Consider the following 24953-nt stretch of genomic DNA (forward strand, 5'->3'; position numbering starts at 1 on the left):
CATTTATTGCAAACAAAAGTTTTTATGCAGGGTTTGCTGTTCTCTGAACTTCAGAAGGACTGATACTGCATTACCTGTGCCTTTGATGAGTCCACTTGTATCAACAAGTCAACAGCTTGCTGCTGGGGCTTTTTTTGTTCTCTCCTTTCTGTTTATTTTATTTATCTGAGTTTTATATTCTGCTTTTCAGGTCCTGTAGCTATTTTCCTATTCCCAGAGGGTTTATAATCTGTTTATACCTGAGGCAGTGGAGGGTAAAGTGACTTGCCTCTGAGATTCAGGGAGCGGCAGTGGGATTTTGAACCCTGGTCTCCCGTGTTCATAGCTCGATGCTCTAACCACTAGGCTACTCCCATTGGCTTGCTCTCTGTTGGAGCCTGGTTTTATTAAATGTGGTTGTTTTCCTGTGGATAAAAATCTTGTCTCTTGGTTATGTTCTCGTTATCTCTGCTCTCCCTCATTCTCTTTTCTGTCTATATGGACATCTTCAAGTTTCTTTTTGAATGCACACACTTCCTCTGCTGCTCCCCTCCCCCCCCTTCCCTCCATTTGACTTTTTAACTTTTGTTGCTCTCCCTGCCTCTTTCCTTCTCATCACATCCACTTCCTTTCCTTTTACTTCTCCCTTGCCCCATCTTCAAAGCAATTCTTTCTTCCTTTGGTAAACAAAACCTCCGTGCCTTTGCGCTTTCTCTGCCTCTGCTTTCCTGTTTTGTTAAATTACTTGTATGCAGAAGGGAGGGATGTGATTCCCTGAACTGTGCTCGTGGTTTGGGAATGGGATGGCTGCTCTTCTGAAAGGGGCAATAGGAGTAAGCCGAGCACAGGTTAGTGGATGGGGAAAATGTTCAGCACAGGCTGAACTAAGAAGCAGGGCTTGGGAAATCACAGGCTTTGAGCGCCTACTTTATATTAAGCAGGAGGACTAAGTACCTGCCATTCAGTGAGAGCAAAACTGAGTTCCTGCTGTGTAATTAGCACAGGGCTTCACTTCCTGTTGCAAGTTTAACTCCCATTCTCTCTCCCCACCCTTTTCCAATGCCAAAACCAAATAGTTCCTATATTGTTTCATAAATTACCATTTATTAATTATTACTCCAAATCTCAAATAGTGCCCAAAGTGACATGTTCAGACATAACGGGGGTAATTTTCAAAGGAGTTACGCGCATAAATGTAACTACTATTGTAGCAATTTTCAAAAGCCATTTACTCACGTAAAGTGCACTTATGCGAATAAATCCTATGGACGATTCAATGGCATATATTGTAGCAATTTTCAAAAGCCCACTTACTCGAGTAAAGTGCATTTACATGCGTAAAACCCAGATTTACGCATGTAAATGCTTTTTAAAATCCGCCCCTATGAGATCAATTTTCAGCCACTATCCAATTGAGCAAATGAGCTGGATAAACTTGTATGACTAACTTGTCCAAGATATTCAACAGCATAGTCGTGCCACTGAATATACTCAACTATCTTATAGTTAGCATGAAGGATGCTTTGAGGGGTCTTCTCTGTGAAGACAGAACAGTTGCTGGTGGTGAATAATTTATTTATTTTAAATTTCTTATATACCACCTTTTAGTTTCCATGAACTGTCAAGGTGGTTTACATAACAGCATAATAAGATTTAACTGATCAGACTTTTGGAAATAACCAAGGCTGTTGGAATATTAAAGCATGTCAAAGGTCAGCATTAAGTTTCACTTCTGCCATCTGCGCTCAGCCTACAGGAAATCATATCACTTGCCAGATTGCAATATTATTTACATATACTAGATAAGAGTATTAACCAGTTAGACAGCCAAATAAGTCTGAATATCGGCACTTATCTGGCTAAGTAAGATAATCAGGTAATGAAACAACTCTGCACCGTGCTCAAGGTAAAAACTCTGTATTTCTTTGTGCATCACCCATAGATTGATGGCCTGGTCAAGCTCTTCAAGACAACAAAACCTGGGATGCATTACTATCCTATGTGCTGTTCGCAATCCACAAGGTACCACAGAGCTCGAAGGAATTGTCACCTTTTGAATAACTATATGGGAGGAAACCGAGAGGAATCCTAGACATAGCTTCTGAGACTTGGGAGGAAGAAATGAATCCCGAGCATAACCTCGTTGAAGTCGTACTCCGAGTGCAAGATTGCCTACAAAAGGCTGGGGCGGTGGCCTGCCTATGTCTAGAAAAGGCTTAAGAGTTCCCAAGCCTGAACTTACAATCGTCCCATGGTCCAACAAGTATTCTGGTCAGGGGACTGCATCCTTGTCCTCCTCCCATCTTCGGAAAGTAAGCGGTTAGCCTGTTTGCAAGGATCCTATGAAATTTTGGAGAAAACAGGGCCCATTACAAAATAGCTTAGCTAGATAAAAGAAATAGAACTAAAATCTGCCACATAAACCTCCTGAAGAAGTGGGCTGCACAGGAGTACGGAGTGGTGCATGAAGGAGAGTTTGGTCCAGAGGTTGGACCTGAAGTGGACCAAGCTTGTGTTCCTTTTGGAGAAAAGCTGTTCACTACACAGACAACTGACTTAAAGCAGCTGGTAAAGAAAAACAAGGAGATCTTCTCAAACCTGCCCTGTCATCCTCACTTGGTGCAACATGAAATCATGCCTGGAGTTGTGGTACAGCAATGACCCTATCGGATTCCCAAGGCCAGGAGCCGCGTTATCAAGACAGAAGTGAAAGAGATGCTCCAGCTCAGGGTAATAAAGGAGTCTAACAATGATTGGTCCTCGCCAATCTGATGCCATGAGTGGATTTACTGATTAAGCATCTGGGATCGGTCCATTTCATCTCTACCCTGGATCATACCAAGGGATATTGGCAGGTGCCTCTCATGCCAATGGTGAAAGAGAAGAATGCATTCTCGAAGCCAGGTGGACAGTTCGAGTTCACCATCCTCCCTTTTGGACCTCTTGATGCCCCCACAAGGTTTCAACAATTGATCGACTACCTGCTTCGCCCACATCAAATCTATGCCGCCGCCTAATTGGATGACATTGTGATGTGCTGCCCTGATTGGAAAACACATCTTAACCAACTCTAGAATATCCTAATCAGTCTGAAGAAAACAGGACTAATGGCTAACCCCAAGAAGTGCTTACTGGAAGGACAAGAAGTCTAATATCTTGGCTATACCCTGGGGAAGGGCAAGGTCCATCCACAGATCAGGAAGATTGAGGCGATCATTGGAGTACTAGTTCCACAAACAAAAGCAAAAGTGAGAGCATTCCTAGGCATTATAGGATACTACAGAAGGTTTATTCCCAATTACTCGGAGAAGGCAGAGCCTCTCACAAGGCTGTTGGTAAAGAAAGCACCAGATAAGGTCCCGTGGTCAGAGGAAGCAGAGAAGGCCTTCAGGGCCATGAAAGAAGTGATATGTTCTGAAACAGTCCTGTTAAGCTCAGACTTCAGTGAACCATTTACGATGCAGACTGATGCCTCAAAGTTGGCTTGGGAGCCATCTTAGTCCAAGAGAGGGATGGTCAAGAACATCCAGTAGAAATGCAAACAAAAGAGAGGTGGATCAATGTCAAGAGAAAATCTGTCATATGACAGATTACCCGACTCGGGCCGAGTTTTGGCCATAAGCATGGGCTGCTTCAGGGGTTATATAAAACTAAAATAAATAAATCACAATTAAAAAATACATTTTAAATATATAAACGATCATATATATATATAAATAAGACATCACATATAAAAGAAATACACACACACATATAAAAGGAAAAAAACTTTTGTCTGTAAAGGTAGGACATTTCTAACAAAGGTACTGATAATATAACATCCCACAATTAGGTGCCCTAAGTATTATTGAAGAAAATTTATTAAAAAGAAATACACACACAAGAATCCCCACTCAACTCATTATGGACCTTGCAAATATTGCCCTCACCAAAAATTATTTTTCCTTTAACAGAAAGATATTCATTGAAATCACGGATGTAGCCATGGGCGTGACCATGGCCCCCTCTATTGCCAATCTATATATGGCAAAATTTGAAGAAACATTTCTTAGTAATCATGTTTATGTAGGCAACATATTACTGTGGTAAAGGTATATAGATTATGTCTTTATGATTTGGAAGGGTAAAATTGAGGAATTAGAATCATTCCACACATGGCTAAATTGTCTAGATGACAATCTGAGATTCACTCTGATCTCAGATAAGAAAACTCTCATTTCCAGACATCCAAATAACAATGCAAGACGGCATATTCAAAACTGACATATATCGCAAACCTACAGACATTAATAAACTTTTAGAGTTCAGTAGCTGTCACAGCAGGTCACTTAGTAATCTGCCTTATTCTCAATGTTTGCGGATACGTAGACTTTGTAATGATGAACACACCTTTCAGCTGAGGGCTACTGAACTGAAGAGATGCTTCCGAGATAGAAACATATATTAGCAGTGGGCTGACACGTGCTAAACAACAAAAAGGAGGAGATCTGTTGGTAGCCAAAAGTAGGCCAAAAAATTTGAAAATTGTGTGCCCGATTGCATACACTCGCGTGCTAAAGAATATCACTAAGAGTCTGAGAAAGCACCGGCATATTATACAATCTTTACCGGCCTTTAGGGATAAAGAAGTTTTGATAGCCCCTAAAAGAGGGAGAAATCTCAAGGATTTACTATCACCTTCGAACTTTACCTTTTGTAATCGATCAAGATATCAGGCCGGCGGGACACAGACCCTGCGGACACTGCACAGTTTGTAATGTTGTTATGAAGACCGATAGCATTAACATTATAGCCACCAATAGGACACACAAGCTGGATGAGTTCACTAATTGCAAAAGGGAAGGCGTCATTTATGCAGTAAGATGTACATTAGTAAAACCATTAGAGCTCGAAATAAAAGAATAATAGAACATAAAAGTGCTGTAAAACGCAAAAAAAAAGAAGGAAAACCACTTGTAGCACATTCAGTTGAAGCCCACCACAAGCCTGACAAATATAGGTTTTGTGTGATCCATAAACCCAAAATAAAATGGAGAGGTGGCAACTTAGATAACATTCCTGTTAAGATTAGAACAGAAATACATTTATGAATTCAACACAAACGTACCACATGGGCTGAACCAAGAAATGGATCATGTATAGCTCTATGTTCTTATTTCACTATTTCTAATTAAATTGTATTACATGTTCCTTGTACCCGCCCCTTGGTGACAGTTCAGTTTCTATGTAAACCGGTGCGATAAATAAATAAATCTCTCAGTCTTCCTATAACTCACAACTGTTAGGATCTCCTCCTTCAGAGGGGAGGAGTTAGCAATCTGTTAGGATCTGCTATGCTGATGAGAGGAGCAAGCAGATGAGAGTTAGTAGTCTGTGCTCAGCTCCTGAGGTGGGAGGAGTGAGCACTCTAATGTAAATAGATGAATCCTTGGGCCGATGGCAGAAGATAGCGCCCCCAGGAGGATACCCTGAGAGGGACCACCGGCTAGGCTTGAGTATGGAGACAGACACAGATAGTTCTTTATTAGACAGGTTAGTAGAACCACCAGCGGAGGCAGTAGTGAGCTGATGTGCCCGGCAAGGCTGAAGTCCCTCAGATACTGGAACAGGGATCCCAGGGTTGCTGAGCTGTAGAGAGAGACTATAGATAGTGAGTAGACAGGGTATGCTGTGTTCATAGCCAGAACTGGATGATAGATTTCACATAAGGTCTTCAAAAAGCTCAGTAGCTGGAAAGGGTTAGGCCTTCGAGGAGCGAGTACCTGGTTCCAGGGAAAGCTCTGAGAGAGCGATGGTAACTCACAATTGTCTGAATTTGTAATGGCTTCTAGACAGTAGAGAATCTTCAGAGGGTTTAGGAACATGGGCCCTCGAGGAGCGAGTACCGGTTCCTATCTGTAATCTGAAATAGTAACTCACAATGTCTGTATCTGCGATTGCTTCCAGGCAGTAAGGTGTCTTCTGATTGTTCAGGAACATGGGCCCTCGAGGAGCGAGTACCGGTTCCTGTCTTGCAATCTGAAATCAAGAAAAGAGAGCGAGGCCCCCGAGGAGCGGGTACCCCTGGTAAGTCCCAGGAGGCAGAGTAGTGTAGAGAGAAGCGGGTCCAGATGAATCCCCGCAATCAGTCCTTGCTAACTCAATTCGTAAGCGTAAGTGAAGACCTTTTATGTTGGAAGCACATGACGTCAATACCCCTGAGGTTCGTGCCCTTGGCGGTACATACTTCGGAGCGCGCGCGCGCCCTACGTCATCAGGAACATGGCGGATCCGCAGCGTTGAGCCGGTCCGGGGACGCCTGGGAGAAGCGGCATGGAGACGCCGCGGCAGTAAGCCGTCCTTCAGACCCGGAGGGAGTCGCCACAGAAGTAGAGAGGGTGGAGCGAGGGCGAAGAGCAGCCATAAGTGCAACAACTAGACTAAAAATTTATGTATTTTTGGAACCACTAATCATATATATTTTTTTTTTAATATTAACACTGATATAACGCCATAAGGTTTTTGGTTTTTTTTTTTTATAAAAGAAAGATAGTAACATGTTTTGTACTGTGAGCACTTTCTTTGAGGGAAAGCAATCAAATTGCTATGACTGAACAAAGTATACACTGTTGCCAAATTGTTGCAGTTAAGATATGGGTACTTCACAGACAATGAGCTATACTTTGTCACTAGGAGAAAACCTATTGCTACTGCTTTGCTACAATGGTTTTGTCTGTCAGTCCACTTTAAACTTTGTAAGCTAGGGCAGAACTTCAAGTCCATTTTATTTGGTCTGGTATTTTTACAATGTGTTTTTATAATTATTTTTAATCATTACTTTATTATCTTTTTACATTTTCTATCTATTTTTTAAATTTATGCCAGCGTGTGAAGAAAATTGTTTTATTTTTTTATCGTTTTAATTTTACATTTCTGTTTTGGATTGAGTTTGCTAATATAGGGGCTAAATAACACATACTTCATCTTTTATATTAAAATTTTTTTTATAATTTTGAAGTTGCAAGGAGGGTATAAGAGCCGCGTTTTTTCAGCGGGAACTTTAATCCCACATACATCCGGTACGCTTCACTGCCGGCGTGTGTATTGCTGCTAAAACCTTTTAAGTAAGTACTAGAATTACTTTTGCATGAGGGTATATTTTTGTTTTAAAATATATAACAAGTGATCGGTAAGCTTAATTGAATTTTTACGGCAGTCCCTGATTCGAAACATCGCGGGTGTTATCCGCTCTGAAAATGATAAATGGCAGCATTTAAAATAAAATAAAGGCTCTCCAATGCCAGAATATTGCTCAATTTCTACTAGCTAACCTGAGGGATAATGCACGCTGTAACATTAAAAATGCAGAGAATATTTTGAAAAAGTTTTTTTTATAAGGCACAGCACCCAGCAGCAATCACTGCACCTTAAAGATTAAAGCACTTTACATTAATCTGGTTTCCTGCAGAAAACGACACATTTTATTTAAAAAAATAACTCTCAAACATTTTTTAACTCCAGCATAATTTATGCGTTTGTGTACAAATAATGTTTTGAAACAAAATATTTAATAATGTTTTATATGACCATAACAGAACGGAGTTGGAGTTGTACCTTGCTTTCCAGAAAGAGTATTACTGGCTAAACTCACAATCTGTGCAACTAATCATTCAAAAGACAACCTTGAAAAATAAAGGTAAATGTTATATTATCAGTACCTTTGTTAGAAATGTCCTACCTTTACAGGCAAAGGTTTTTTCTTTTTAAATGTGTGTGTATTTCTTTTATATGTGACGTCTTATTAATATATTTTAATATGGTTGTTTATATATTTAAAATTTATTTTTTTAATGGTGATTTATTTATTTTAGTGTTATATAACCCCTGAAGCAGCTCATGCTTATGGGCAAAACTCGGCCCGAGTTTTGGAAAATCTGTCCTATGACCAATAAAACCTTTTCCTCTTGACATCGATCCACCTCTCTTTTGTCTGCGTTTCTGCTGCATTGGATCGGCTTCCGTGCTGTTTTCAGGAACATCCGGTGGCGTACATTCGCCAGACGTTGCTGCCATGAGAAAGGCGGTACCCAACAGTGAAAAAAGAGGGCTTGGAAGTCAAGTGGGCCTTAAAAGCCTTACGCCAGGGCTTCCCAAACCGTGGGTGGGGACCCCAAATGGGGTCATACATCCTTCAGTTGGGGTCACAAGTGACCTCACTCTTTAGGTGCCAGCAGCATTAGTAGTGGAGGTCAGCATGGGGCCTGTAAATAAGCCCACACTCACAGGCTGGGCAGTGGCACAGCCCTTGCATGAGTTTCTGTAGTTGCAGGAAGCCCTGTGCATGGAGGGATCAGGGCAGCTGCAGGACCTGATGGGATCTGCATGTGGCAGCAGCTTGGGACCCGCCATGAAAGAAGGGGAGGGGCTGTGTGTATGGCCAGAGGAGACTTTCACTGGCGCCCTCCCCTCACCAACCACTGAACCTAACCAAGAGGAAAATGTTGCCCCTGTCATCAGCCTGCTCTCTCTCTCTCTCTTCCCCCTGTTATTCTCCATCTTTTGCCCAGAGCCCAAAGGAAACTTTCATCACTGACTCTGGCCAGTGAGGTGTTTGGAAGAGGGGCTATTTGAAGAAAGGGATGAGAGGCAAGAAGGGGGTTTTTTTTGTGTTGGATAAGGTGGGGGAGGGATTACTTCTGGAGAGTGAGAGAGAAGGAATGACAGAAGGTCCACTGAGGGATGGAAAAAGAATGGAGATGTGAAAAAAAGAGTTGAGAGAGAGGATGAGAGGGAGGAGGCAATGGGAGATGGCGTGAGAGGGAGCGGATGACAGAGAATCAACTGGGAGATGTGGAAAGGACTGGAGGAGGTGAGAGATACAGAGATTGAGAGAGGGGAGGAGGTTAAGAAGAGGGCATTAGATGGAGTACAGGAAGGGTGAGAAGCAGTGATTGATGGAGGGGAACTGCCTCACTGCTGATTTGTTTTGCTCATCCTCTGGGCATACTTGGGAACTCTCCGGATTTGGCCTGGAGACTCCCAAATTCTGAACGACTTGCTGGGTCTCCGGGCCAACACCCGATACCTCCGGGAGCCCTGCTACAGAAGGCCGGAAGAAAAAGGGTCTGGAGCAGCGCAGGCTCAAGGAAGGAGGAGCGTCGGCACCTGTGCCTCAGGAAAATGACGTGAAAAGCGAAATGAGCAGGAGCGTTGCCCTCCCCTGCTAGAAGCAAGAAACTGCAGATGCAGGAGGAGGAGCAACAACCTCGGGAAGAGCATCCCGACACTGCAGGAGGAGGAGGAAGAGGAGCACATGTCCTGAGGGCCTGGGGAAAGAAGAGGCTCCTGTAGCTAAATAAGAATTGAGGTGAGGAGAGAGAATGAGAGTGCATACGTGTGTGAAAGACGGAGAGAAGTAAATGAGTGTGTATGTGTGCGCGAGTGTATTCATTTATGGTGTATGTGGAAAAGGGAGAGGAGTGAGTGTGCATGTATATGTATGGAAGAGGAAGAAAAGTGAGTGTGTGTGAGTGTAAAATAGTGAAATGTATGTGTGTAGAAGGAGAGAAGTGAGTGTGTGGACAAGGGAGAGAAATGAATGAGTATATGTGAGAATAAGCAAGTATGTGAGTGAGTGAACATGCGAGTGTGCTAACGTGCGAGAGAGAAAGTTTGTGCAAGTGCTGCTTTGGCCTCCCCCCACCCGACCCTCGACAATCTCAGGGTGACAGGAAATCAGACGTTCCCAGGTATGCCTCTGGGGTCATGTGAATTTTCACGTTCCAAAATGGGGCCACTTTGGATAAAAGTTTGGAAAGCCCTGACTTAACGCTATTAACTGCTCAGATGGCAGTTCACACTCATAGAAACACAGAAATATAGAGATGATGGCAGAAAAAGACCAATAGTCCATCCAGTCTAACCAGCAAGCTTCCTATGGTAGTATCTGCCGTGCAAGTTACCACAGTGCTGCTTGATGTGCTTTGCTTATGGTCTTGGCCGAAGAAGCAGTCTTGTGTTGTGTTTTGTTTTGTTTTGTTTTTTTTCTTTAATGTCTGTTCATCAGTACTCCAGACTGTAAGAGAGTCATGGCTCGTGTTGGTTGTCCCTGAATCCAAATTCCTCATTCCCTACACACACCCATACACACACACACATCCCCATACATACACACACACACCCATACACACACACACCCTCTCACATACTCATACACACACACACACACACACCCCCATACATACACACACACTCTCTCACACACACTCTCACATACACACACACACCCATACACACACACCCTCTCACATACACATACACACACACACCCTCACCCATGCACGCACACACACACACCCATGCACGCACACACACACCCATGCACGCACGCACACCCATACATACACACGCACGCACACACACCCCCCCATACACACACACACACACTCTCACATACACACACACACACACCCATACACACACACACACACACTCTCACATACACACAATCATACACACATACCCATACATACACGCACACACACATGCACATGAACACACACCCATACATACACGTACACACACTCTCACATACACACACTCACACACACACACACGCTCCTTTGAAGCAGAGAGCAACGTTGCAGTTGCATCAAAAGCATCAAGGCTTGTTGGTTAAGAGTAGTAACCCATGCCTTCTGCTAAGGGCAGTAACTGCTGCTCCATGCAGGTTCCCCCCATGCTTATCAGTTCCCTATACCATAAAAGTCAGGGCCCTTGTTGGTTCTTTCTAAATCCAATTCCCCTTTTCCCCTGCCATTGAAGCAGAGAGCAATATTGGAGTTGCATCCAAAGTATCAAGGCTTATTGGTTAAGGGCAGTAACCGCCGCACCAGCGAGTTATCCCCATGCAGGCTTTCTTCCCTTCCTTTAGGACTTGCCCGTAGAAGCAGTCCTGTGCTTTTTCCCTTATGTCTGCATATCAGTACCCCAGACCATGGACGTCAGGGCCTTGGTTATCTTCTGAATCCATTTCCTCTTTTCCCCTTGCTGTCTAAGTGGGGAGCAATGTTGCATTAAACAATATCCCCAGTCAACCCCCCCTCTGAATTACTATTAATCTGTTTCTACGGGATTTAGGTTTTTAATTATTTATTTTACAGATTTTAACTCCCAGGCCCATTGCACGCATTGGGCTATTACCTGCGCTTATTTACTTCTGCACTGAGGAGGTGGAAGTGAAGAAATCTCGTTTTAGGTCTAAAACGACTGGGTGAGGGGGTGAGGTGTAAACTGAGGGGGGGCTGCAGGCTGAAGAACCAGAGGCGTCTGGATAATCTAGAGACAGACTGGGCAAACTGGTGGACTCGTGGGTTAAACTGGCCATTTCCTTCATGCAAGCATGTTCGAAAATCTGCCTACCTGCGCCTAACCACTTAAAAATAGGAGCGTCCGTACGCGTGTTACGTTAGGCGCACTTTAAATCATATGCACGGGCTCGCATGGGCGATTTAGAATTCCCGTACCACGGGCGCCCGTTTTAAAGTTGCCGCCCCCTCCGCGAACGCAGCAGAGATGTGACGCGCACACAAACGTGCGTTCAGAAATGTGAGTCCTGCTCGGCGCGCTAGCGTGGGAAATCCCAGGCCAACGACGGCGCTAAGAGTTCCCTCCCCATGCAGAGGGGTGCGCTGGCTGATCTCACGTTTCCTTAACGCTGTAAACGTTTACGCCCGGTCAGAGGTGGAGTGAAGTTGGCAGGGGGGGGGGGGGGGGGAATGTGCTGGCGCTGTTGAGGGCAGAGCGCAGAAATCCTCGGGAGCCCCCCAGCAGCAGCAGCAGCAGTTTCTGTTCGGGGCATCAGCCTGTGCGGTTCGATTCTGTTATCTTCCCATACTAGGGCCCTGGCTGCTGCTGGCTCAGAGCCCCGGCCACGGGAGAAAGCCTGCTGGCTATGAAAGCTCCCCCTCCTCTTCCCGAGTTATAAAACGTACCTTCAGCCTGGCATGAACACACATTTTCCAGTCAACCTGCTTTTTTTTTTTTTCAAACTCCCAGCCGGCCGAGGCGATCTCAGCTCACGTAAAACGGGGGCGCTCGCCATTGAGCGCCGCTCTCCTGACACGCGCCCAGCCACCTCCCCTGGGCGCACGATGCGTTCTTTAAATGAGGGACGGGGGGATGACGACGACGACACGCTAAACGGGACGCGCTAGGGATAAATCCTGCGTCCCCTGGCACGTCCATGGCATCGGGCCCCCAGGAGAAGTGGCTGCGCGCCGGTTAAGAAAATGGACGCTCAATTGACGGGCATCTGCTTCCCTGACCCGACTGGCTGGCAAGTTTTTCTTTTTCCTTCTGATTACTATGGTTCCTCCTTCTTAGTACTGGGATCATACTAAGCAGGAGGAAGCACATAAAAGCAGTATTTTCTTTGGGCGTTTTTTTGTTTCAGATGGCTCGGAGTGCGTAAAGACTTAACACAAGCCCTGGGGCTGGCATATTAGGTTTTCCATGTTAAAATGTGCACAACAGGCGCACAGTGATTTTTTTTTTTTTTTTTTTTTGCATCAAGGGTAAGAGGTAATAGCCTTAACTTACATGCATTTTGCATGCTACGGGCTGGCTTGGATGATGCACGTTTTGGGGGCACTGATTCCCCCTTAATGCATCGGGTGTTAGACCGCCGCGTCCACAAAGCGTGTCTCACAGCTCGTTAGCCCGTGCGCCAGGCTCAGCACGTGATATAGCAGCGGCCTGCCGATGCTTTTAGCACAGCGTTAGCTGAGCGCATCAGGAATTTTAAAAATGTTAATCTCTGCGTTAAAACTGCGCGCTGAAATCCAGCACACCGATCCCTAAATGCACAGATTACTGCACTGGCCTGGGTGTGATGAATGTCAGCCCCTGGTTTTACTGCTCACATGATCACTATCGGGCTGATACAGTAAAAGTCACGGGAGAGCGGGCAAACGATTCTGTATTTAAATGAGGGCCCGTGGCAAAAAGAGGCGCTAGGGACACTAGCGCGTCCCTAGCGCCTCTTTTTGGACAGGAGCAGCGGCTGTCAGTGGGTTTGACAGCTGACGCTCAATTTTGCCGATGTCGGTTCTCGAGCCCGCTGACAGCCATGGGTTCGGAAACCGGACGCCGGCAAAATTGAGCGTCCGGTTTTCAAGCCGCGGGCCGATTTTAAATTTTTTTTTTTTAACTTTCGGGACCTCCGACTTAATATCGCCATGATATTAAGTCGGAGGGTGCACAGAAAAGCAGTTTTTACTGCTTTTCTGTGCACTTTCCCGGTGCCGGCAGAAATTAACGCCTACCTTTGGGTAGGCGTTAATTTCTGAAAGCAAAATGTGTGGCTTGGCTGCACATTTTACTTTCTGAATCGCGCGGGAATGACTAATAGCGCCCGCAACATGCATTTGCATGTTGCGGGCGCTATTAGGTTCGGGGGGATTGGAAAACGTGCGTCCAATCGCGGGTTAACAGTGCGCTCCGCCGGAGCCCACTGTACTGTATGGGCCTGTATATGGGCTGACTGTCCCTGGAGGTGCGTCAGGGCAGGTAAGACAGGCGTGTGCTTGAGACAGGTAACATAACCACGCCCCTTCCGGGGAGGATACCAACAGCTCTGGCCCCTCCAGCACTTGTTTGTCTTGTGTGTGTGTGTGTGTGTGTGTGGGGGGGGGGGGTGTCCTTTGACTGTCAGTTTTACCTTTGCTAAGCTACAGATCCAGCAGCAACCCCCGACCCATCCCAGCCTTGGAGAATGAGGGCCGACCTGCAGGCGAAGTGTTTGGGAGTTTTGAGAGGGGGGCGCGGACGTCCTACTGAACTTGTCCACCGGCATCTGATTGTTCTTTCCGTTGTCTGATTGGAAGCAAAAAGAAAATGAAGGACGCTTTGCTTTTTTTTTTTAGTTAGAGAGAGAGAAAGGGAAGACTTGTTCTTAAGAAATTTAAGGCCCGATTTCAAAAGGGCCGCGCGCATAAAAAAAACACGGGGGGGTGTTACGCGCCTGGCCGGGCCTTGCGCACGCTGCGTGCATTTTAAAATGGGCCACGCGTGTAACCCCCTCGTTACAGGCAGAAGTGCCGGGTCCTGTGAAAGAGGGTGGGCCGGGATAGCGCCATTAGCCGCGGGTCCAGGGGAGAAGCGCGTGTGCCGGCAGCCGGCCAGAGCGTGCAGGTCACTCCTCTTCCGGAGGAGCACTGAGTAACGAAACGAAAAGAAACTTGTAAGCAGCTAGAAAGCGGTTAGGGGGGTCGGGGAGGAGAGAGGAAAGGGTAGGGGGGTTAGGCGGGGGTCTAGGGAAGTTCCCTCCTTGACTGGAGCGGACTGGGAGGGAACTGGGGAAGGCCCTGCTCACATCGACGCGCGTTGCCTTTTAAAATTCCCCCCCCCCACCCCCCCCCCGTGCGCGGAGGAGGCCGCCCGTCTGTACGTGAGCGCGCGGACATTAAAATCCAGCGCGCCTGCACGCGCGGGAGACGTATTTCGTCACGCGCGCGCGTGGTATAAAGTCGGCGCCTCCCGGCGGGCGAGCTCTGGGTTCTCCTTGTCTGTGCCACCCTCGGGCTGTCGTTCCTTCCAGCGTCCCTTTGCCAGTTTCTTCGCAGCTCGGACAGCAATAAAGAAGCACAAACTTTAACCTGCGTTTAGATAATGAGGGGGGAAAAAAAAAGACAATGCTGGGGCAGGGAGGGAGCGGGGAGGGGCTGAGGCAAGGCGTCCACACCCTGCATCCTTACAAAAGCTCTCCAGTGGCTTTCCAAACGCAGGGTCAGTGGCAGAAGCTGCCTGGCTAGAGATAGAAATGTTAGACTGGAAAAGTAAATGGAAATACAGAATGGGTCCATCTTCTCCGTTTGCTGCAGTCCCCTTCCTCATGGAAAACAGCTGGGCAGGAGATGGGGGGGTGGGGGTAAGAAGGGGGAGGCAGGTCCGTCCCGTCCCCCTGGCTCCTGGGTTATCAGAGAGCCACAGGTCTGGCTGTGAAAGAAAAACCTTTCCCTGCAGATAAAAGACAATGAAGCTCCGGGCAAGGGATTGAAGATCTCTTCTGCCTTTCAAATGAGGCAACTTGAAGGAGATTGAAAGTTACTTACTGCTTAATTAGGCTGAAACCTGGGGCTGAAACAAACACCTCCTACAGGGCAAATAAATAAAAAGCTGGGCCCTGGGGAGGCCGCCCAGCCGCTCATAGAGCAGGCTTTGAAGTCCTGCTGGAGCCTCTCCCCTACAGACATATTAATGTGGGAAATTCAATTAGTTTCCCCTCTGACACCCACCCTTCTGTGTGTGTGGCTTTTTTTTTTTTCATTTTGTTAAGGTCTCACAGACCTCTTGGTGAACATTTGTCATCAATATACACACACACCCGAGGGAAGCCTGACAGATAAATGTGGGCCCTGTGAGCCAGAAGCCGGCAGAAGGCGGACGCCGCAGACATGAAGCATCTTCCAGGGACTCTGCTGAAGCTCAGTGTCCTGCTCTGGGGCCTCACTGCTGGCAGTAAGTGATCGGCAATATTTTTCACGCTCATTTTAAAAATCCTCCCAAGTGTAGCTGCTGGGCAGTGTTTTCCGGGGCTGCTTGGTACTTCTGTTTGGCTCTCGGCATGCAGCTGGGTCTCTCTCCACCCTAGAAATGAAAGAATGCATGCATCAGCCTCCCCTAGGGAGAGCGCCAGAGGCGCAAATGGTATTGGAATTCCAGAAAAGCCTTCGGACAAGCAGCGGGGAAAGAGAAGATGAAGTAGCATCGGCAATATTACTTTATGAAGGGAAAACTGGCAGGTAAGAGGGGGCTTGTAATAACGATCTGCCCTCATGCATCTGTACAAGCCCTTTAAAACTCCCGCCGCGTCTCCCATGTCATCTTTCGTGGCGGCACGGGTCAGTAGCCCACCGAATCGTGGGCGGATTGCCCTATCGGGGGGGATCGGGCATCCCCCGGTGGGCCGGTCGCGCTAGTCACGTGGTCAGCCGAGCGCGGCTGTGACAGACCAGGTGGTGTCTCCTGGGCCGGCCTGGGCAGCGAATCCCCCGGGCCGGTCATCAGCGGGAATCCGCCCCTGCACCCAATAGTAATTGTAAGAGTTATATTTGTTCAGAGAATGTGTTTAGGTTTGTTGTTCTTTCTTAAGCTGCTTTTCGGTGATGGTTTATACCCTGCAAAAAAACAATAATAAGACTTTTTATTATTTCCGTTCTGCATTTTCAAATAATATTCGAGGCAGCTTACATCATCATTAGAATTCAGGGGCGGTAAGTCCCTTCTCAAGAAAGCTTGCAGTCTTGGGAGCTGGTTACTCGGAGGAAGAACGGGCCTGGTGTCTAAAGCGAGAGGCTGAGAGCCAGGGAAGTCCAGCCTTCAAGCCTTCTGACCTTGGGCGCGTCACTGTATCTCTCCCCACTGACTCAGGTGAAGGTTGAAAGCCCGGCGGGCACGTTTATTAGGGGATACACAAATAAATCAGCCTCGCGCTTGCTGACCGTATTTTAGAAAGCGCCCGGATATGCGCGCGAACGCCACGGCGCGCGCACGTCTCACCAGTCACGACTTTTCAAAAAGGGGCGGGGCATGGGTGTGTCAGGGCCTGGCCAAGAGATGTGCGTGCAAATACTTACGCGTGCACCGAGGTCCCCCTGCTGCATAACTTTACTTCTGATATCCATGGCATGAAAGTGACAAAACCCCCAAAAAGATTGATCCTTTTCAGAGGGGTTTAAAGAGTCTGAGGGTAACCCAGGGGAGAATAGGCTTTCAAATCAGAGGGGTCTGGAGGAGCTTGATGTTAACTGGGTGAACTGATGGATGAACTGGTAAATTGGTAATGGTATCGGCGTGCCCCCCTTTTAAAATCCCCCAATTTACGCGGCAGAAGCAAGATTTGCTCTCCCACTTAAAATTTGGCTCGCATGTGTGCGCAGCCAGGCTACTTTATAACATGCGTGTAAGTTATAAAATAGCCGTGTCTCTGGGCGCGGGCCATCGCCCACACGCTGGTATGAGATTTACCATCCCTGACTGTAAGCTCCTTGGGGCAGGGACTTATGGTACCTAAATACTTATCACTAGGGGTGTGCATTGATTTTTTTTTTCACATTTTTTTCGTTTTGGGTCATTTTCTGTTTGATTTCATTTTTAAAATGGTTCGGGGTGTTTATTTCAGGTTTCCCTAATTTCGGAATTAGTTCACACCTACGGTGCTTAGTGCACATTAACTGAAAATGTTACCGATAAGAAGTGTCAATTGGGAAGCAATTCCTTAGCTAGAGGTACGGTTCTGCATTTCCATTGGCTGCCTCCTTACTTACTTGTTTGTGCTGCCAAGATTGCAAGGTGATGTTTGTGGGGGGATAGCCAGTGCCTGGTAACAAGGGTAAACAAACAATCAGGCCCACACAGTAAAGTGCACGGGAGAGCTGGTGCTCCAAGGCGCGCGATTCTGTATTTAAATTAGGGCCTGCGGTAATAAGGAGGCGGTAGGACACTAGCGCGTCCCTAGCGCCTCCTTATTGGCGGAAGCGGCGGCTGACAGTGAGTTTGACAGCCGAAGCTTAATTTTACCGGCGTCGGTTGTCGAACCTACTGATAGCCTCGGGTTCAGAAAACGGACGCCGGCAAAATTGAGAATCCGTTTTCCAACCCATGGGCCGCAGGCAGATTTTTATTTTTTTTTAATTTTTGGGGCCTCCGACTTATTATCGCTATGATATTAAGTCGGAGGGTGTACAGAAAAGCATTTTTTTCTGCTTTTCTGTACACTTGCCCGATGCCGTCTGAAATTACATTTCTGAGAGTAAAATGTGTGGCTTGGCCGCACATTTTACTTACTGAATCGCCCGGGAATGACTAATAGGCCTATCAACATGCATCTGCATGTGATGAGCATTATTAGTTTAGGGGGGGGGTTGGCCACGCGTTTTTCACGCGCTATTATTACCCCTTACTGTATAAGGGGTAATAATAGCGCGTGAAAAACGCGCGTCCAAACAGGGGCTAACAGTGCGCTCGGCTAAAGTTCTAGTCAGCAAAAGCGTATGTTATGCAAACGCCTGTTTTGAATTTGCCAATCCCTTTGTATTTTAGGAAAGGGGCCCTGGCATTTGGAGATTTTGATGCTCATCCTGATAATACTCCCACAGATTATCTGCAGGAGATGTTTTTTTTCTACGCTTGCTGCTGCTCTCGATCTGCTTCAGTTAATCCTGACCCCTCCTTCTCCCCCTCATCGTGCAGACCATGTTCTAGATTTGCTTTGGGCTCCTGAGCAGTGGGGTTTCTGAAAAGCAAATAATGAGTATATAAGCATCTCCCCTGTTTTACGCTCAGATTATTATCCGATAGCTTCTTTTGCTCTAGAAATTCCAGAGGCTCTTTCTGTAGTCGGCTTTCTAGCTTAAATCCCATTAACTCCAGCATAGTTCTCCAAAGAACTGGCTTCCAAGAAGGGAGCCGTGCTTAAAGCTGGATGCGCAGGGCATAAACGTACGACGCACGCTGTCGGGGGCGGCTTTTAATGATTGTAAGAGACAGTGACTTCATTATGACTGCGGTTGGTTGATCTCCCTCACGAGTTATTGACCACAGCTAAGAGATTGCTGTGCCCAGATCACAGTGACACCTTTGGTAACTCGGCCAGTTGTGAAGAGTTTGCCACACGTTTGCGTATAAAGGGCCAGTCAGACCCGAGTGTCTGTCTTCACTAGGAAAGCAGATGCACGGAACTTGCTGAAATAATGGATAAATTAAACTCTTCTCATTATAGACTTGGTTTTTGGGTACTTGCCAGGTTCTTATGGCCTGGATTGGCCACTGTTGGAAACAGGATGCTGGGCTTGATGGACCCTTGGTCTGACCCAGTATGGCATGTTCTTATTTGCTTAATCCCTGCCCTTTTTGTATTTTCGGACCTCCTCACTATTATGGTTAATATGCCTTTAGCAGAAGGGACAGGACCTACATTTTAAAAGAAATCCTTAATTTACCCTGTATTTAAAAAAAGAAATCTTTTAAGGGCAGCAGTATCTAATTATTAACCTATATCTAACCTCCCTTTGTCGGCTAAGACTTTAAAAAAAAAACCAAATCATCCTGCCTGAACTTTGACTTTATTAACAATTTTGATATTTTAGATCCTTATCAGCGCGGCTCTGGATCCAATCCTAGCGCAGAAATGTTTTTCCTGTCACGGTGACAGATTATGTGCTGTGCGTGTTGGATCACAGTGGAGCGGCTATTATGATTTCTTTGGACATATTATCTGCCACTTCTGGCCAGGAGCTGATGATGTGGGAGGGGGTCCGTTCGTTTTTTTGGGTGGGCATCATATTCAGAGGTCATTCCACCTGGAAAGCAGCTCTTAGGGGAAAGTAACACCAGGGCTCTGCACTTTCTTCTGCCTCGTTTAATCTACATTTCCGGCCTCTTTGCATTGTATTTTCGGTTCCTTTCTAAGATTTCTAAGATTTATGCCAACAAAATGCAGTTGCTTTTCCCTGTTAGTTTTGATATCTGCGTTACACTATTCTATGCTCTTTACTGGCAATCGCTGGTTGGGATAAAACAGGCCCTTTGATTATTAAGCAGGTTGCCCATTCCAGTCGCTGGATCTTGCTGTTGATGGTGTTCCTCTTTCATTTCCCGACAAAATGAAAGACTTAGAAGTCTCGATTAAGTTTTCCAGCTCCGTTAAGTTCAGTTATTAAAGCGGGTTTTTGTGTTTGGTTTTTTTTAAACGTAGGATGGTGTGATTGCTGAGGTTTTAATACCAGCTGAGGACGTTCTTATCCTTCTCCAGACCTTCCTTGTGACCACAGTTGATTACTGTAACTCTGATTGTGGCCTTGCCAAAATATCAATGGGAAAGGCTTTACAGATGTCGCGGAATTCCACCACCCATTGAATAGTCCAGATCACGAACACAGTTTTAAAGCGGTTTCGTTGGCTACTTATTATTCAGTAAATGAATCTTAACTTATTAATGTTGGTTTTTAAAGTGTAACATGGTGAGGGCTCCATCCTATTTAATGGACCACGTTATAAAATACTTTCCACTCCGTCCATGTCTATCTGCCGATAGACATTTGCTAGTTGTTCCCTCATTTAAAGAACCGCACCTACAATTTACCCATCGTGGACATTATTAGTGACCCCACACACTCCTACAAGAGCTTCAATGGTCTTTCATCAAAAGGTTAAAGCCTTCCTCTTCAGAATGGCATTTGTTTGATCTTATTATTGTCTTTAGCTATCTTGATGAGGATATTATTAAGATTATGTTAATTTTATTGTTATGCTTTGAGTTTTGAAATATTTTAGATATTATGTATGTGCATTTTCTGAGCCACCTAGAAGTGGTATTTCGTTATAGGTGGTATGCAAAAAATAAATAAATAAATATTGTATCCATTAGGCCTCTCCTCCTGCTAGTAGGGAGGGTCATTTAGATTACAGGCGGCTGCTATTTACTGCTGTTCGGGGTATGTTATTGGGATGTGTTTCTTGGTCCTCCCCTCTGTCTTCATATTTTGCTTGAGGATGGCCATGATGTAACTTCTGTTAGTTAAGAGAATGCATGGGGTGGGGGGGGGGGGAGCCTGCACAGGGCAGCAGTTACGTCCCTGGGTGATCACAGCAGATGTGACCTTTTCTTGGCAGGTTTGCCTGCTAGAGCCTGCAGCTCCCTCTCTTCACTGGTGGTTCCCCTATCCTATGATCTTGCTTAGCCGTCGTGTCGCTGAGCACTGGGGTGTGTGTAACCCGATAACCTATTAGGATATACTAATAGAGGTAACCTGTTTACTGGTTATAAATGCAGGAATTAAGAGTTGTAACCTTTTTTTTTTTTTGCTACCCCATTAGGTGCCACAGTGGTCAGCAGACAGGGTGAACGGAGAAACTTGTTTGCAGAAAGGGGGTGCTGTAAGAGACAAAGCCATTTTGTCTATATCGGGCAAGGTGAGTACAAGCCACCAGTTAAATGACCAGTAGCTGCATGGTTTCCTGGGCTCTTCCCACCTTAATTCATTTTCAGATTGATGAACTTGATATCCCTACTGAGCAGTGTTTGACGCGAGCAGGGAGCAAGCAGAAACGGCCTCCCCTGCACTGGCTGACAATTGTACCCCAGGCTGTCCACCTGTAGATCATTTCCACCCCCGGGAAGCAGCCACATTCAGAAGAGTCTCGCATGTGACCTTCCGGGCCATTCTCCGCAGGCTGCGGTATCTTCACGTAAGAATTATCCAAAGATGATGAGGTGCAGGGGCTTTGGATACCCCCTCCACAGGTCCCTTCTTCGGATGCCACCATTGTGGCGTCGAAATCTCTTGCACACCAATGTGTTTGCGTAATTCTCACATTCAACAAATGATCTTGCATACTTTGCAGGGGCTTTTACAGCCATGCAGGAGGCTTCCGGGGAGCTCATTGGTGCTATTACTAGCAATGGTAACATGGAATAGACTTAGTTTTTGGGTACTTGCCAGGTTCTTATGGCCTGGATTGGCCACTGTTGGAAACAGGATGCTGGGCTTGATGGACCCTTGGTCTGACCCAGTATGGCATCTTCTTATGTTCTCATTGGATGGATTAAAAGCTGCTGAAAATGCTGAGAACCCCCATTCCCCCCCCCCCCCCCCAAACAAAGCAAAACATAAAGGTCAAAAGTATAAGAGGGCTAATGTTATCTTCACGGTGAGATTGAATATGGTAAAGCTTTCAAGGTCCACATTCAGCCCCATCTGTCCAGCAAACTTTGACACTTTGCCAGACAAACGCGGCGATTTGAAAATTCCATTGGTTGGACACCCAACATATCCGGATACGTTTTTAGCTGGCTGAAAACTTATCCAGCTACGTCAGGGGTGGCCTGGGGCATTCCCAGGACGGAGTGGCGTTATCTGGCTGAGTTACCTTTTCAGCTTTCTCTGGCTTAACCTATCCAGATAACTTTAGGACAGCTGAACCACAGTCTTTACTTTAAGTTAGCTGAGTATATTCACCGGTGTGCCTGCACTGCTGAATACCCTGGCTAAGTTAGCTGGATACGTTTATGCAATTAACTTTACCAGCTGCCCAGTGGCTGAATAGGGCCTCAGCATTCATGGGTTTAGGAAGAAACAAATCAGATTTTCTTAGGCCCAAGACTTTGTCGTCTTTAAGAGAAAAATATTCCACACTTAAAAAAAAAATTGTTGCTTGCAACAGCCTGGACTCAGAGCACAGTTGGGACTTTTGCCTGCAAGCTTTAAATAAAGAATCGGGGAATAGTTCCGCAATATTTTTTCTCCTAGGACAGCAGGATGTTAGTCCTCACATGTGGGTGACATCATCAGGATGGAGCCCGGCACGGAAAACTTCTGTCAAAGATTCTAGAACTTTGATTGGGCAGACTGAGCATGCCCAGGATGCCACTATCCGCGCGTCCATGCGAGGTCCCCTTTCAGTTTCTTCTTTTCCGCGGTGCAACAGCCTCGTGGTCGTGGAGCTCCAAACCCTTGAAAGCGTCTTCACATATTTTTAGGGTTTTTCCTTTTTCTGCATCGGGTCCCCCTTCGCGGTCGGTTCCTCCGGTAGGTGCCCTTAGCTTTTGCTATCAGTATTTGCGGTCGATTCCTGACTCCCGCTTCTGGGTCCCCATCGGTCATCCGCCGCACGCCGGCCTCCTTTTTCAATGGCGTCGCTGGGTTTTCAACGATGCCCCAAGTACCTGCGGACCATGTCCATCAGGGATCCGCACGAGGTCTGTATCCTCTGCCTGGGGGCCTCACATAATGCCGAGGGTGTCGTTTGTGCGATCAAATGACCCCCAAAGGGCATTGTGCTCACCTGGATAAAATGTAGAAACTTTTTGGCTCCCCAAAACCCTCCGCTTCGGCTTCGGTGTCCTCTATGCCAGAGGACCATGGGGAATCTTCCCTTTCCCTTCCTTTTCCTTTCCCCTGGTGATTCCGCTCTCCAGTTCACCTAAGGATCAGGGATAGGGAGATCGATCCTCAGTGGTCTCACCCCTCCCCCCAATCTCAGGGTCATCATCGTACTCGGCAACGGGGAAAGACCGGGCCGAGCACCAGAAATCCAGGAAGCATCGACACTGGTCACCATCCTGACACGGTTCCAGTTCCGGAGCGGTGTCGGCGGCTTCCAAGTCCGAATCGAAGCGGTACCAGCCGCCGGAGGCCCATCCTCTGGTGCCCCCGAAGCCAGAGGCGTTCCCAACCGGCAACGGTGCTGGGTGCTGTGCCCCCTCAGGCTCCCTCTGAGGGTGTGCCGGCGATGCCTTGTCCCCCTCCTTCAGTCCTTACTTCACAGGACTTCCAGGAGGAGCTGGACCGCAGGGTGCAATCGGCAGTGCTCAAAGTGCTTCAGAGCATCGAGCTGCTGGCACAACCGGCCCCTATACCTGTGCCCGAGCCTCCGCCTTCAATATTCACGCCCCTGCTGGAGCTTCTGGACATCCTTCTTGGCGCCTTACCGATGCAACCGGTGCCCAAGAGTTCCCTCGATGCCTCCTTAGCCACCGATGCCTTCCACCGGAGCGATCTCGATTCCCAGGTCCTCTGAGAAGGATAAGGCTGCGGGGACCAGGCGCCCATACCCATGGTTCCCTCTGGCGTACCACAGCCGATGTCCCCCTCAATGCCCGAGGGCCCATCGATGCCGTCGGTGCCCTCACGGCCCTTAGTGCCTTTGGAGTCCGGGCCTAGTGCCCCTCCCGGTCCCCGCCCTCTGCGTCCAGACCCTAGTGAAGAGGAGGGCCCCTATGACCCATGGGGCGATGACTCCTCAGACACATCGTCCAAGTTCTCTGTTGACCTCCTCTCGGAGCCTTTCCCTCCGGAGAAGCAGCACCACTCCCCGCCCAAGGACCTATCGTCCACCAGCTTTGTAAGGGCTATGGCTGAAGCCATCCCCTTCCAGCTCCTGTCAGAGGAGGACTCCCGTCATAAGATGCTGGAGGTTCTCCAGTTCATCGATTGTTCCAAAAGTGATCGTGGTGGTGCTGGTCCATGACATCTTTAAGGAGCTCCTCCTCCGTATGTGGGAATACCCCATTTCGGAGGCCCCGGTGAACAGGAAAGCTGATGCGACTAACCTGATCCAACAGGCAGTGGGCTTTGAATGGCGGCACTTACCCCATCAGTCTGCGGTGGTGGAGTCCTCTCTCAAAAAGGCCAGACACTCCCGAATACATGCTTCTCCCCCCCCCCCCCCCCCCCATGCTGGGGTGTGAACATAGGGAGCTCAATGGCATTGGGAGAAAAATGTTCCAAGGGGCGAATACCGAGGGCCCAACCAGCCCCACAACAAGGCCCCATCTGCAGGCTTTTGACTGGCGGCAATGGGGCACGGGCCAAATGCCGGTTCCCCTGGCAGCCGATCCTCCAGTCGGTGGCAGGCTCCTTCACTTCACTAGCCGCTGGGAAGCGATCACTTCAGACCAGTGGGCCCTCTCCATTGTCCACCAGGGCTACCGCTCCCCCATGTCCATTGTGGAATTTGTCCAACCATCAGGTCATCCTCCAATCGGAAATTTCCATCCTTCTAGTGGCGGGCGCGGTAGAGCCAGTTCCCTGCGAGCAGTGGGGGCATGGCTTCTACTCGAGGTACTTCCTCATTCCGTAAAGGAACGGCGGCTTGCACCCCATTCTCAACCTCAGGACGCTGAACCGCTTTCTCGTAAGAGAAAAATTCAAGATGGTCTCTCTGGGCACGCTGATTCTGCTCCTACTCCAAGGAGACTGGCTCTGCTCCCTCGACTTGAAGGAGGCTTACGCCCACATTGCAATTGTCCCAAGCCACTAGGAAGTCTTATGGCCTGAAGTGGAAGAGATTTTCGGTGTGGTGTGACAGCCAAAGGTTGAACCCGTTCTCATGTTCCACCTCCAAGCTGTTGGATTACCTGCTGCACCTCTTGGACGCTGGCTTGAAAACCATCTCTGTGAGAGTGCATCTCAGTGCAATTGGAGCCTACCATC

General features: G+C 47.3%; 1 protein-coding gene across 1 annotated transcript in view; it reads left to right on the forward strand.

Moving 5' to 3' along the window:
• Positions 1–24953, forward strand: part of LOC115096370 — a 130567-nt gene that overhangs the window by 83398 nt on the left and 22216 nt on the right. Inside the window, exons 2-3 of the mRNA XM_029610872.1 lie at positions 15296–15477; positions 20836–20931. Of these exons, the coding sequence (XP_029466732.1) occupies positions 15414–15477; positions 20836–20931 (160 nt within the window). The 5' untranslated portion in view covers positions 15296–15413. The remainder of the gene's footprint in view (positions 1–15295; positions 15478–20835; positions 20932–24953) is intronic.

Source organism: Rhinatrema bivittatum, chromosome 8 (assembly GCF_901001135.1).
Source record: "Rhinatrema bivittatum chromosome 8, aRhiBiv1.1, whole genome shotgun sequence".
Taxonomy (NCBI): Eukaryota; Metazoa; Chordata; class Amphibia; order Gymnophiona; family Rhinatrematidae; genus Rhinatrema; species Rhinatrema bivittatum.